This window comes from Lipophrys pholis, assembly GCF_963383615.2.
Source record: "Lipophrys pholis genome assembly, chromosome: 21".
Taxonomy (NCBI): Eukaryota; Metazoa; Chordata; class Actinopteri; order Blenniiformes; family Blenniidae; genus Lipophrys; species Lipophrys pholis.
The window spans coordinates 5,014,770-5,029,473 of NC_137649.1; the positions used below are offsets into that span (position 1 = coordinate 5,014,770).

Here is a 14,704-nt window from a genome sequence, read left to right on the forward strand (position 1 = left end):
CGGACTGGGATGAAATGTTTGCTTTAGGAGCGCTCTGGTCGTTACTCTGGGTTTACCCACAGTGATTACAGTAAAACCTCAAGCAACACGAGCCATGCAGTCAAAATAATGGAAGATAAAAAGACATGACGGCTCAATCCAGAAGGATCGGGCTATAAATGCAATGGAAATACAGCTTTTAGAAGCTTTCTACATATTAGCTGTTAAAGGAGACATATCATGCTTTTAAATCCTTCCTTTTTACATATAAATCATACAGTTGTGGTCTATACAACGCGAAACTGCAATGCTTGGGTCTGAATTCCTCATTATTATAGCTCCACAGGCCCCTTTTCAACCCCTTTTCTGATGCGCTTCTGAGAGCAACTCGTTTTGGGGCGGTCTCTTCAAATGCAAATGACACACTTCATACCCCGCCTCCTCTCCAGGTTGCAGAGGTGACACTCGGTTCAACGTCACCGTGTTCGGCCATCTTTGTAGTTTGATAGAACAGATACAATTATCTAGCGGCGCAGAAACTTTATATTCACACATTATTTACAAAATGTCAACAACGGAAGATTTGTCCATCCAGCCATACATGTTGGAGCCAGAGTCGGACCCGGCGGAGCGAGATGAAAATGACGATGATGCACCTTCAGAACAACGTCTTCATATGGATGTAACGCAATGGTGTGTTACTATATTTACACTAACTTCTCCATCCATGCCCACTACTACAATACTGCCTGTATTACAACGACTATTTAACACAGAAGTTACATTCTAATCTAAAACGAGCACACAGCGCTAACATATGAAGACGGTGCAACTGCTAATGCTAACAAAACAATGACAGGGACGTCTTATCATCACACTTTTTAGCGTTATATACAGCTTACCGAAGTGCTCTGTTCGTCGTCTCCATAGATAGAAGGAACTGACCGCTCAATCAGACGAAGTCTTTCGGCAAATCCTTCTTTATACTGGCGGAGGTTGCTGAAGCAGTCGTCCTTAAAGTGATTCGCGCACACAAAAATGACCTTACCCACAGATGTGGGTACATTTCTGTGAAAAATAAAACTCAACCAGGCACTTCGAAAAGGTTCTGATGCTGGGAGACGGTGTAACGAAGCTTGTGGGTTACTACATCCAACAACCGAACATTTCGACTTATCCTCTCGTAACTTCGGTTGGACTACAAAATCGCAGCGAGAAACAAAAATGGCGGATTGCTCGAAACGTCGATGTCCTAATTTGGCAGTTCCGCTGAGAATACTGTGACGTCATTGTTCAAAAAACGTAATAGAGAATAGAAAAATCGAAACCGATCGCAAAATATGACCAAAACAGAATATAAAGATATCAACGGAGCACCTGAAGAGACTACTTTGAACTTTTCTGTACTTCTAAACACTCTAAATATACACCAAAATGCATTTAAGGGCTAAAAAAGTGGATTTAGCATGATATGTCCCCTTTAATGTTCACCTGGAAAATTGATGATTCAAATTGTTTTTTCCTTTCAAGAGTATCTTAAAAGAAAAAAAATGCTCTTCTGAAATGAAATGATCTTTTATTTATCAACGCCTCCAGTATTGACCATACATAAAGCATCATTCATAAAGCCGAAATCATGAAGAATAAGCTCCAGGATTAGCAACAATGCTAAGCTAGTTAGCATATCGTGAATGTGATGTATTGTGGCTGGTTTCACCCTCCGAGGAGGCTGACAATAACAGAGTCATCTGCGTACTTGATGATAGTTCTGTTGTCATGTCTGCTCCGACATGTGTTTGTGTAAAGGATCAATTAAAGGGGCGACGGCAATGATGCTCCGTTAGTTTGTCTTTAACATTCCATGAATGAACATTTAGAGAGACAATATGAAGAATTGGCAGCAATCTAAAGCTTTTTAGCCTCCTTTTGGTCATTATTTTGAGTTTACCGGTAGTTTTCGATTGTTTGGTATCGACGGCGTAGCTACTATCAAATGCGCATTATTTTTGTATTTAAACTTCTGCAAAGTGTCATTTAGCAGAATGCATTCATCAAGAATTAGCTGAAGGATTACGGTTAATCCTCGGCTATTTAACTTGTATTTAGTTATTGTTTTCAATTACTTTTCAGCTGTTTTGGATTATGGTGTACTTATTCTTCAGTTATCAATGCTGTTGTATTGAACCGTCCAGAAATGGTGTCTTAGAGAGATACAGACGAAAGGAATTGTCTCCAGGATTAGGAAATTATTGTTTTGGATTTAATGTTGTTTCGTTGGTTTGGATTCAAGGTGAATTTGCTGTTCCAGCTCAGTCTCACGCGCTTTGTGTATCCAATACTTCATAAAAGGTCAAAAACAAATATTTAGAATTGTTTTCCTGACTTAAAGAAAAAGGAAAAAAAATCTTGAAATCGAAACTGTGTCTGTGTTACGTTGCGAAGTATTTGAGAGCAGCTTCATGGCTTATTAATCACGCACCACGTCCTTGAGCGGGAGAAAAAAAAAAGAAAACCTGGAGGAAGTCTGTCTTTTTTCTGACGTCCTTGACTGAGCCATTGAACTCTCTGTCACATCGCCGCAGCAAGAAAAAGGAGAAAAAGGTGTTTGTACTGGGCTGCCACCAAGACCAAACCAAGCCTGAAGTGTGCCTAAGCATGCCTCCCCTTTTCAAGAATAATTATCGAAATGAATGCAATGTGCTCTGTTTAACTGCCTGATATTAATGCTTGCTGCTTTATTGCTGCAGAATCCTGCATGAAGACCCAAACGCTAAGTCCACACTCGTCAAGAGGCAAGCATACAGAACACCTCAGGGCCAGGCATTGCTTCATAGTTTTGACATAAAGTCATAATAGGAACAATATTGCTCGCCATACGAGATGGAGGGAGGAGGAAAGCATGGATCCATATGAGAGCCAGCTGCGTGCTCCATGTCAAATACGTGCAAGCTGGGATTAATACTGCCTCTTTGTGTAAACCGTCAAAAGTAACCCCCCAAAGACGCGCAGCTGCAGGCTGGAGGTGAACCAAACACATCATTAACATGCGAAGAGAAGATCTTTCTGCGTTAGAAACCAGTGTTGGGAATCACACTGTAATCTCACTACTTGTGGTAGTGATACAAGTAACTGGTTGCTATCATGAAAGAAGTATCACAGGGAAATCTTTTGAAGTTTCCACCAAACTTATCACTTTAATCAAATATGAAAAGATGAGCATTTATTCGCTGTCTTTCCCTTTACCCATTCATTGAGCTAAATGTTACCCATAGCTGATGTTTAAATCATTAACATTAGGGAATGCGCCGATACCGGTATCTGGTCCGATACTGCTTGGGGGTAATCGTACTCATAAAACATCCCCGATACAAACTGGGTAATATTACTTGTCAGCAACGTCAGCAGCAGGTAGACAATAGAGGATGAGCGATGTCCGCTGATTGGAGATTCTTTAATATCAATGAGAATGACAAAAGTCAGATAGATTGTAAATTATGTTCTGCCAAAATATCAAGAGGCAGTGAAAGCCAAACTTTCTATATATAAATATCCAAAGACATTTGGACCTGCAGAGTTGCCCGATGGCCTATGCAACGGTAGACGCAGTCGTGTTGTGGGTCTTCAAGCTGGTGGAGGTGTGCGTAGCGTCGACGCAGAGGTCGTTCGCATATAGCCTTTGCGTATCATTTGGGTAAGGAGTATAAATTAGGCTTTAGAGCATGTAATAAGTACTCGTATCAGTACTCTGTATTGGCAAATAGCTAAAGGTTGGTATCGGTGGATCCCTAGTGCTCATGCTCAGCAACTTGACCAATACTGCTACTTGTAAGCTAAATAAGTTCTGTCAATGTGACACGTAATGAAGTTGCTTCGACTGTAATCAAGTACAAATTTCCAGTAGCTCACACAACACTGATCTATCGAACACAAGCTGTTCATGTCCATCTATTTATTTTTTTTTTGGTGAATTGTTTTCGTCCAATATAGCCAAGAGTCTTCTGCGGAAGTCTAAAAGGAATACAAGTCTCCTGAGGTGAAAGAAATCCTCGCTGTTTATCACTTCTGAGTACATGTTGACCCTCTTCCATCTCTGAGCTCCTGTCTGTTTTTCATTCCTTTCCCTTTAAGGCCGCACAGATCTGAGGAGGAGCTCCATGGGTGGCAACTCACACTCACCCCGCACAGCGAGCAGTTCACCCTCCTCTGGGGTCAAAAATGTGCCGACTCCGGGCACTCCCAGGCAGTTTAGAGAACACACACACACACGAAAGCCAGACGATGACGTCTAACTTTTAACTTATTTCCTTGGTTTTCTCCTCGTTTATAAAACAGGGAGAGCGGCTCATTCATGAGTTGGCTTGAACGGCGGCGACGCGCTCTCACCTTGTTTGGTGGTGCCGTCGGTCTGCAGCGCCACGCCGGGGCCGGAGTCGTAATCGGGGGTGACGGTGACCCGGTAGGTGGTTTCGGGCCGCAGCCGTTGCAGCACGGTGGTGGTCTCCGAGCTGCCGGTGATGGTCTCCATGGCGGCGCCTTCGTCCCCAACAGGTGCGTAGGACAGGCGGTAGCGGGTGACGGCTCCCGGAGCCCGCTGCCACGACACCCTGAAGCTGTTTGTCGTCTCTTCAGAAACTCGCAGGTTGCGAACGGAGCCCAGTTCTGCAACAGGGGTTGACGATTAATTCCTCCCAATAATTAACTCACAACAATTAAAGATACATGAGGATAAGGAATGTCCCGCGAGAAGAACCGCTTTCTCTTTTCGGATCTTCAGTAGAAACTGACCAGAAACATTTTGTAGTTTGGTTCCTTCTTCCTAAAGTTAATGGTTTTAGTTTCTGGATTGATTTCTTCGAATCGAGGTCACTACATCTTTCTGATGATGTTCAAGGGTTTAAAAAGCAGTTAAGTAGTTAAGTAGTGTAGAGATGAAATTACAGAGGCTGTATAAGACAGTCGGTCACTACACTGCCCTGTGCTTTTGTGTCTTTGGTGTCTATGATTTGTAGCTTTCTACAATTGCTGTCCTGAAAAAGGCAGAAAACTGAAAAAGGGAAGAGATTTTGGGTCCAAGATCAATGTCTTCTTTCTCTCTTTCATTATTTTCAAATTAAGAAAATCTGTTGTATAGTTAATGTCATAGATCTAATATAAAAAAAACAAAAAACAGATTAAAACCCATGAAACAGCATAAACTGCTTTTTGTTCTGAAAACTGCACAAAGCGTGAAGAGATATATTATATTGGCGTGTAGGACTGATTAAAGTGTTAAATAATCACATTTAACACGCTACAAGAATATGTTTACTGTTAAAGAAATAAAATTTAAAAAAAAGGCAGCAAACCATTATTTGACCATTAGTTTGCAATGAAGTGTTTGATTGATGAAGCATCTCTTAGAAATCATAAAATGAAACACACCATAAATGACCACTATGATGTGGTCCACAGCGTTATTCATCCGCACGACATACTGCTTGGTTTCTTTGGATGCTTAAAAAAAATGAGCAGATAAATACCTTCCAGAGTGCTCTCGTAGCCGGTCACGGGTAGACTGTCCCCTTTCTCGTACTGGGCATAGACTTTGACTTCGTAGCGGGTGGCCGGGTTGAGGTGGGGCAGCAGCGCGGTGAGATCGTTTCCAGGTACGGACATGGAAACGAAGTGTCCGTTCACGTCGTCGGCCGGCTTGAACTGAACCAGGTAGGACTGCACGTTGTTGGCGTCGATCCCCCACAAGGCCCTCAAGCTCCTGGAGCTGATCTCAGAGAAGGTCAGATCTCTTGGTTGCGTCAGTTCTATTAAAAAAAAATAAATAAAATTGCCAAAAGTTTGAGTTTTATATGCCGCTGCAGCTCATATTTTTGCACAGTTCAGGATTTAACAAGGGTGAGCGGAGTCGGCAATGTTATAAACAAGAGAAAACAAGATTTAGACTGCCGTTACATGTCTCTTAGATTGGCTTTTTAGCTAATTATAAGATCTGTGACATAAAAAATCAGTGTCGTGTAGAGATTAGTACAACCAAATTATAGTAAATGTTCGTGAATGTTTCATCTAAACCTGATTCATATAGAAGATCATACTTAGGGCATTTTGTTTTTTGCAAAAAAACTCCTAATACTGTAGAACAGTAATACTTGGTTATGTATGGGAAGACGCAAAATAGTTGTATACAAAACAATCTAAAGAAACTTTCAATTTTCACACAATAGTATTGGGTCATGTTGGGTTGAGAGTACCATGTAAAGGACTGACTAAATTGGTGGAAAGACTGAGAACATGGATGATGCCACTTTTAAGGTCTTATGACCAATATTCCTGAACCCTGTAGGTTTATGAAGTTTTAAAATTTCTTATTTGCACTGTTGCGTTATCATGTTTTTTTTTAATTACAACTAATCAGATTTGAACAGACGCTAAAAAGAGACTTCATAAGTTGTTGATGGCATCAGTCTAACGGTTAATTTCTACATCTAAGGAACGTGACAATATTGGCATAAAATACTTCAGCATCGATGACCTGAACTCGACAATTTTGTTCCTGTGAGGAATTTCTGAGGGCAAAGTGACGTTAGATAAATCTGATAGGCAGTCACAGTCTGTCAACGTGAAACCGACCCCAGATGTGAAATCTCTGTGTGACCCCTCCGCCAGAAAGAAAAAGAAAAGGTCCCATTTGGAGTCCTGTTGTTGGAGATTTAATGGTCCACACACAGCGAGCTGCTAAAGATGTTGTTTTCCTTCAAGGCGATTTAAGACTCGACTCAGCCCGACCCTGACTAATGAAATCAGTGAAGTCTGCAGCTGATTTGTCAGACACGATGAACATGTTACCTTAAGCGGTTGGCCAGCAGGCCGGGACTTGCATCATCAATCAGCTCGGTCATTCTGGTGGAAAAAACTAAAACCGTTCCACAAATTGTATTCCTGAAAGTCTTTTAGGTAGTTATCCACAGAACATTAACTGCAGATGGCAGAAAAATACAAATAAATGAACATGAAACTAACTGAGCCGAAATTTTTGTTTGGATGAAAAGTCGTCTCGTGTAGTAGAAAAAAAAAAAACTTTATTCAAGCAAAAGAAAAGACTTTTAAGTTGGCTGCAGATGAAGTTGGTTGACCTAAAGATGGCCAAACAACAACTTCCTTATTTAAAGACCATCAGGAGGCGGACGCTGCTGAGGGAGCACCTTGTGCTCACACACTGTAAAAATGCAGCTTAAAACGCTAACGGCTAAAAGGTTATGTGTACTAGAAGAAAAATTACATTGTCATTAAAGAAAAAATTAAAAGTAACCATGGTACTAAGGCTGCTTGATATTAGTCAAACATGCAGTAAGCAACAACGTTGTTGAGTACTGTGACAACAATGTAATTTGGGGTTTCCTCCGGGAACTCCACAAACACAAACACACGCTTGGATGACCTGATACTTCCAGTAGGACACAGTGTGTCAAAGTGAAAGACGTCTACTCCAGCTATTTGGGATGCACAATGGGCGTGCCCCAGGGGACTGTGTTTGGCCCTTTACTCTTCAGCCTCTATATAAACGCTCTGCCACACCATTGCCAGGGTGTCCAATTACAACTTTATGCTGATGATACAATTCTGTATACTTATGCTAAAAACAGTCACCTGGCAGCTGAGAAACTAACAAAAGCGTTAGTGTCTGTGGCTGAGTGGCTCAAACAGTCTTGCTTTAGCTTGAACATAAATAAAACAACAAACACGGCGTTCCTAATATAGGGGAGTATTCCCGTGGCTTAGTCTGTACTGCACCTGAAAACACAGGATTTCTCCACAATCATATGAAAAAAGGCCTGTCTAACCTAATTCTTGTGTAAAAAGTTACATATTTTGTGTGTAAAATGAGTTTTCACGTAGAGCCCCGAGGTGAGCGCTGTGCGACGCCCTGCCGGCATCTGAAATACACAGACCGTAAATTAAACAGTATTTTCTGAAATTCCTGCCATTTTCTTTTTTTCGAGTGGCCGTTTGTGGGTCGCATGTGATTCGGGGAGGGAAGGGGGAGCATAGAGCTACATACAGAGATATAGAAAAACGTCTATAAAATGCAAAGACGGACGGATTTATCATAAATCGAGCACAAATTAATGGAAAACAAACTATTATTAACGGCTGCAGCCGCTAACCACTGACAGCTGACAACATCACGTTTAGTTTCCATCATAACTCTGGTTTAACTTGGCCTATCAACACGATTTAATGACAGGCATGAATCTTAAAATGTGCTCTTCCTAGATCGGTTGAAAGGGAGTCTCGCCATCCAGCTACGTCATCGAGCATGTGATGTAGGCGCTGTCCAGCGTCATCCGCTTTACGGGGGTTAAAAGTGATTGAGGACGTTTCTAAGAGAAACTGTGAGCAAGGAGTTGACAGAAACTTTTATCTTAGTGAGGAGGTGTGGTCGACCCCGTTGCTTCGTATGATGCCGTCTGCTGAAAGCTGGGATTGGTTGTTGGAGCAAAGAAGACAGAAAAAAGCCTCTGTGCTCCTCGTAATGAATGGAGAGTAAAATTAACCCATCAAATATCTTGGGCTGTATTGAAAATGTGAAATCATGAGGGAGGGAAAATTCTAAGAAAAATCTTAAAATTTGAGGAATTCTAAGATTCTTTTTTTAAGAGTGACATCACTAAGGGCTATTTTTAGCCTGAGGATGCTTTGTGAATACGGCCACTGATCTCTACATCATTAAGTCCGATCGGCCAGCCCAGTGGAAGAAACAGCGTGAACACATGAAGACATTTGGATAAGGGGCGAAAACGCCTTCCAAGATATACGACCAAGTCCAGTTGACCTGATTCAGTTGCTTTGAGGTGCCTGGAGCTGGACACATGAGAATATGCTACAACAGTGGTTCCCAACCTATTTCTTGACCTTTGACTCACATTTTTACCATTTTAAACTTAGGCAACCCACCACTAAAGATGAATTCAGCTCTAATTCTGTCCATTGTCTCAATGAAGCCACATTCTATTATTCTCTCTTGGTACACTTCTTTTTTCTTTTTGACAGATTAATGTTTCTCCTAGGGTCTTCAGGCTCTGCCATTTTTTCTCTCGCCGCTTATTTTGGTTGCTTACCTTTATTAAAGTTACTTTACCAGAATCCACATGGGAAAAATGAAATTTAATTGTTGATATACACCTCTAATATGTTGTCAATTGCTGCCGGGAAGCCATCTTTGCGGCAGATTTTCCCAAGATGACGTCAAATAGCAAAACAAAAACAAACACAGTCTGGTGGCTACAAATCTGTGTTTGCTTGTAAACATATCAACTTTGGTGTGACCGATTTAGGCAACTGTGGGCTGGAAATTTGTGGTAATGAGTGGTATTAGTTCATTGTCTGTGCAGAAGTGAGACCTTTTTATGGGAAGCATATATTAAAGGTTTTTTTTTCTGGTAGAGTAACTTTAATACTCCAGATCAGATGTTGGTGTTCAATACCTCCATATCCTTTCAATATTCAAAAACATTAAAATGATCATTTTTCCATCCATTCGTCCATCATGTTTTTAAAAGCAGGCTCAAGATCTTCTTTTAAAAAAAAAGGCTTTTAACTAATGTTCTAACCTGTCGCAGGATTATAGAATTTTTTTTATTTCTCATTTACTTATCTTCAACATGTATATAGAATAGCAGGGGTTCGGTGGATGGGTGGGTTTCACTGGTTTTTATTAAAATGTTTATCCTGTAAAGCACTTTGTGCTGCATTCTACTGTATGAAAAGTGCAATATAGATACAAATTGATTTGATTTGATCTTCAGTACCGCTTAATCCCGTAAAGAGGACGCTGGAGCCAATCCCAGCTATCCAAGGTCAAGGGAACCCTGGACAGGTCACCAGTTTGTTGTTCAACGTGCGGCATATTAATTTCTGGGGGGATATTTTGACAATATAATACACCTGTTCTGCTAATCTAATGCTAAAATGTGGTTATTTTGTAACATATATGAATTAACCGCTGACTCAGAAAATGTTTTACCCCTTCAAAATCAAGAGGGCTCTCCTACCCCCGACTGGGAATCACTGTGCTAGAAGACTATTAAAAAGAACATCCAGCACCTTATATTTGACTCTGCAGCTCATTTATGCTCCTGCAGATCACATCCAACATGTTCCTCTTGTTTCTGAAGCCCTCATGATTTTGCTGTGCAGCACTCAATGGGAGATAAATATTAGAGACCAATAGAAGACAATTCCACTTTGTTAGACTGACGTCAAGAAAAAAAAAAAAAACCTGTGTGGCATTCGGACCAGGAAGTACAAACTGATCAGGGTTCTTGCCTTGCTTGCCGTTTGAACCAGTGAATCCGTAGCTTGTTGAGTTTTTTTGAAGGTGCGACTGTGCAGCTCATTTATGCTCCTGCACACCTCATCGTGTTGACATGAAGTCTTTATTATATAACAATTATATAATTGGTTATATCACATCATTCAAAGCCGGTGTGAGTCACACTGAAGCAGACGTGGAATCTCTCACTGGCAAACGCCGATTGATTCTTATTTGTATGTGTTTCTTCTTTCTTTTTCTTTTCTTTTTTTTTGCATTTCTGTGTAACTCTTCCTGTTTGCTTAAACTGGACCACCAGATGTCTGAGTGGGGGTCCGCCTGATGAGTTCAGCGCAAAGAATGCCTTTTAAAGCCCTGCATTGTTTACGTGACAGACAGCACACCTGACAGTCTGCATCTGTCCCGATGTGGTAACACTGAGTCATCTGGAGCTGCGGCTGCGTTTTAAACAAACGCAAACACAACTGTGCAACCACAATTTGACCCACTTCTACAATTTCCACATGCAGGAACTCTCCCTGCCCTTGAAAGATCAAAAAGGTGGACATGTGTTTTACACATTTTGGCCAAAAAGAGGGTTTAGCTAAAAAAGACACGCTTGGAAAAGTGACATGAAAGTAATTGAATGCATCTGGGCCTATCGGTACTATTGTGTGTTGTAGTCCATGAAAAAAAAATGGTGGTAGAGTTACATCTGAGTGCTTTTTGTAATTAAACATCTGAATGTTGTTTTGCTCACAGCAAATAATACCGATCACCTGTTAAACGTGCAACATCTGCATGAATCAGGAAATGACTATAACTTTGAATTACACTGTAAAAGCATTAGAACTACTCGGAGTGTGAATAGACTAAATTGCTTACAGATGGCTGAAGGCATTAGCATAGTGCTAGGAAATAATCTGGTATTAGAATTAGTTATTCACGCCATTTAACTGCTTAAGAAAGACTGCAGTCATCACGAAGGAGTAAGAAGCGCTATTGCTCCCGTGTCCGGGTGGGCCAACCCACAGTTCAGCAGAAAGATAACAAGAGTGAGACGTTCATTCTCAAGTGTATTGACAATGGGAGACATCTGGCGAAAAAAAGTGGCCAAAAAAGGAACGAAATCGGACATACCTGGTTTAACTGTTAAAAACAGCAACGTTTTCAGAGGGAGAAAGGTTCATCTGAGTCACAAGCATCAACAAATTGTTGCCTTCTTTATGCCTCAAATTTTTTCTGCCAACCGCAATCTAAGACATTCCAGTTTCAGTCTTCAAATAAAAAAAAAAGAAATCTTTTAACTCAGTTCCTTAATCCTTTTTAAATCATACAGTTGACTTGTTAAATCCACCTCTGTTGTTGAGATGAGAATCAAACCCAATTTATTTTCTCCCTCAATCTGTAGAACATTCAAGTCGCTGATAATGAGATAATTAATTCATTTGGCCAAACAAAATAAAATCTGAAAATAAATAAATAAACCCCAAATGATGAACGAATGAAAACCTCTGGGCTCAAACGAAGACAAAGAGAGCAGAGTCATCTGCATAGAGGCGCAACGTCACTTACGTCTCTGGAAGATCTTTTGAATCTCCTGCTCGATCCTCAGGCAGATGGACTGTGTGAGCTCATTGGAAATCCTCTGGAAGGCATCGAAATCCTCCACGGTGTACACGTGGGTCTCAGCTGGCGTGTTGGCGATGGCTTCAAGTTCACTTCTTACGGCATCCTTAACGCCCACGGCAAAGATCTCCACGTCGGAGCTCCTCAGCCTGGTGGCCGGATCCTGGAAGGCGTCGGACGACTTGCCGTCCGTGATGAGGATGGTGACTCGGGGGACGTTGAGCCGTGCCCCTCTGTTGGTCTGGAAGATCTTCTCCCTCACGTAGGTCATGGCCTTGCCGGTGTTGGTGGAGCCACCGCGGTACGGGAAAGTCCTGACGGCTTTGACCACGCCGTTCAAGTCAAGGTGTGTATTCAGGTAGAACTCGGTGTGAGGGTCCCGACTGTACTGGACCAAGCTGATCTGAACCTTATCTCGCCCAATATCAAAAGAGTTCACCAGCACCTCCAGGAAAGCTCTCACTTTGGCAAAATTGGCCAGACCAATGCTGTAGGATCCGTCCACCAGGAGGACGACATCCGCCTGTACGTCCACGCCAAGCGAGCACTCTGGATGGGAAAAGAAAAAAAAACTTCTTAGTGGAAATATTCCTAAAGCTATTCCCCCTGAGAGTGACGACATGAGACATTCTTAAGACATTTGGAGAAGTTTCACTCTGTTCTTCACTCTTGCTCTTAAAGTCGAAATTGACTGAAAGCCCAAAATGACCTTGTAAAAAGACTACTGCTCTTAATACTTTATACTCACCCACTGAGACTTTAACTGGCTGAGTCTTCTGCATGACTGTGACAGGATCGCTGGGCATCAGACCCTTCAGAGCGAACAGACTGATCTCATACTCTGTGTCTGGTGAGAGATCCCTGACCACCACTGAGGTCTGGCCCGGCCCCACGTACAGGTCCTGCCTCCTGCTGCCGGCCATCATGGGAATCATCTGAATCTTGTATCCGGAAACTTCTCCGATGGAGGGATCCCAAACCACCCGCATGGACTTTGAGGCCACCTCCAGGACTTGAAGGTTATAGGCGGGCTCGATGGCTGAAGGGATAATAAGAAGGAGAAAATCATGTATCTGAAAACCTAAATAAGTGTGAAACAGGAGTTTTGAAGTTTAAATACAGACATAGATATAGGCACAGGGTAAGGCATAAGCCCTAACGCAATAATGATGCGCTTCCACTGAATAAAGGGTTAAAAGCACATAAATCCTATCTTTATTCCAAATAAAGTAATTTTTCTTAACTTCAGGTGGTGTCATTTTAACATTATACAACTGGACTTTTTATTTGTGAACCTGTAAATAGTGGTAAAAATAAACAACTGTAATTTTACAACAAGCAGCTGTTGAAGCTGCTGTTAGCTTCATGGCTAGCTCCTTTAGACTCCTGATTTAGCTGCTGGAAAGTCAAACCCAAAGCTCTTTTATTCTTCTCAGTAACTAAAGCTGAAGCTGCTCGTTTTATTACGGCAATATCTGCAGCACTCTTTAGTCTGCGCTGACCTCCGGCTGCTCTCTACACTACGGCAGCCACCTGCTGACTTTCTTGTACTTTAGCTTGAGCAAATGCACACAGATATAGAAGCTGTCAAACGCACTTTCTTCTGTCTCTCTCCCTCCGTACGCTTCAGAATCTTCACTCTCTTAAGAAAACCAGCAGGATCATGATGTAAAACATGTCTCACGTTCTTCTCCGCTGACAAGGGAGTTCAGCTGATCTTCGATGCCGCCGCACATCTGAGTGATGAGCTCCTTCTGCACGCTTCTGATCTGGTCGAAGTTGGCGACGCTAAAGACGTGGGTCCTGTGAGGGGTGGAAGCCATCTGTTTCATCTCGTCCTCGTCCGCCTGTTGGACACCTTCATAGAAAAATAAAAGAAATACAGTTTTGAATGTAGTCACCTTGTATCGGCCACATCACTGCATGACGATGCGGTTGATCGTGGCTTAAGACCACTTTTACTCGACAATGTTTCAAGCCAAAACAACATTATTTTTGAGAACAATACACTAGAAACGTTAACAATGGGAGGGACGACCAAGTTGGATTGTTATTACAGTGACTGTCAAAATAAAACTACCAAGTCCAGGAGGATATGGACTGAAAGTCGTGACACTCCGAAGGAAACGTTGCTCTGATTTGTCCTTCGACTGAGCATGTGCAGAAGAACTGTTTACAACAACCGTGGTGTGCATGGGCAGTGGCAGCATTTCCAAGTGTTTTCCAAAGGATGTGTTTTCCCTGTTTACAGGAAGATGGAATCGGAGCATTTTTTTTTTTTTTAAAGTTCCACCAAGGGAACAGTTTTCAAAAAGTCTTGTTGTCAGTGGCCCAGAGCGTCGTCGTCATAGCACCGACATACAAAACACAGTGAAAGTTTTCCGTGTTTTTTTTTTTTTTTTTTTTTTTAAACGTTGCCATTTGTTTTCAGGGCCTAAGTCCAGGGGTTTCCTGACAGCTGATGTCACTGAGGTCATCTTCTGACCTTTTAGGAAATGTCAAGACGGCTCCCCTGACAGACAGACGCCAACAGCCAATAGAAATCCAGCAGAAAATAACCTGATGAACGAAGTGATGAAAAACGTGGCGCCAAAGAAAACACTGGCACGCTAGTAGATTTCTGAGGAGGTAGAATGTTGAATTCAACGACGTGATTGTCTGTCAGCTTTGTTTATTTACTTCATGAATGCATTGGGTGGCGTCTAATGATGAACCGCAGGAAAAACGATGCTTTTCTTGCAGTTTAACTCGTATATCTTAGTGGTCGTCACCTCCAATTCAGTGGAGACCAGA

At 41.9% G+C, this 14,704-nt stretch overlaps 1 protein-coding gene across 6 annotated transcripts in view; it reads right to left on the minus strand.

Moving 5' to 3' along the window:
- Positions 1–14,704, minus strand: part of col12a1b (collagen, type XII, alpha 1b) — a 143,144-nt gene that overhangs the window by 112,760 nt on the left and 15,680 nt on the right. For all 6 annotated transcript variants that reach the window (XM_080490675.1, XM_080490677.1, XM_080490676.1 and 3 more), the window contains 5 exons: positions 13,596–13,769; positions 12,660–12,950; positions 11,858–12,460; positions 5,499–5,777; positions 4,363–4,638 (listed from right to left, as the gene is read on the minus strand). In XM_080490675.1, the coding sequence (XP_080346801.1) occupies positions 4,363–4,638; positions 5,499–5,777; positions 11,858–12,460; positions 12,660–12,950; positions 13,596–13,769 (1,623 nt within the window). The remainder of the gene's footprint in view (positions 1–4,362; positions 4,639–5,498; positions 5,778–11,857; positions 12,461–12,659; positions 12,951–13,595; positions 13,770–14,704) is intronic.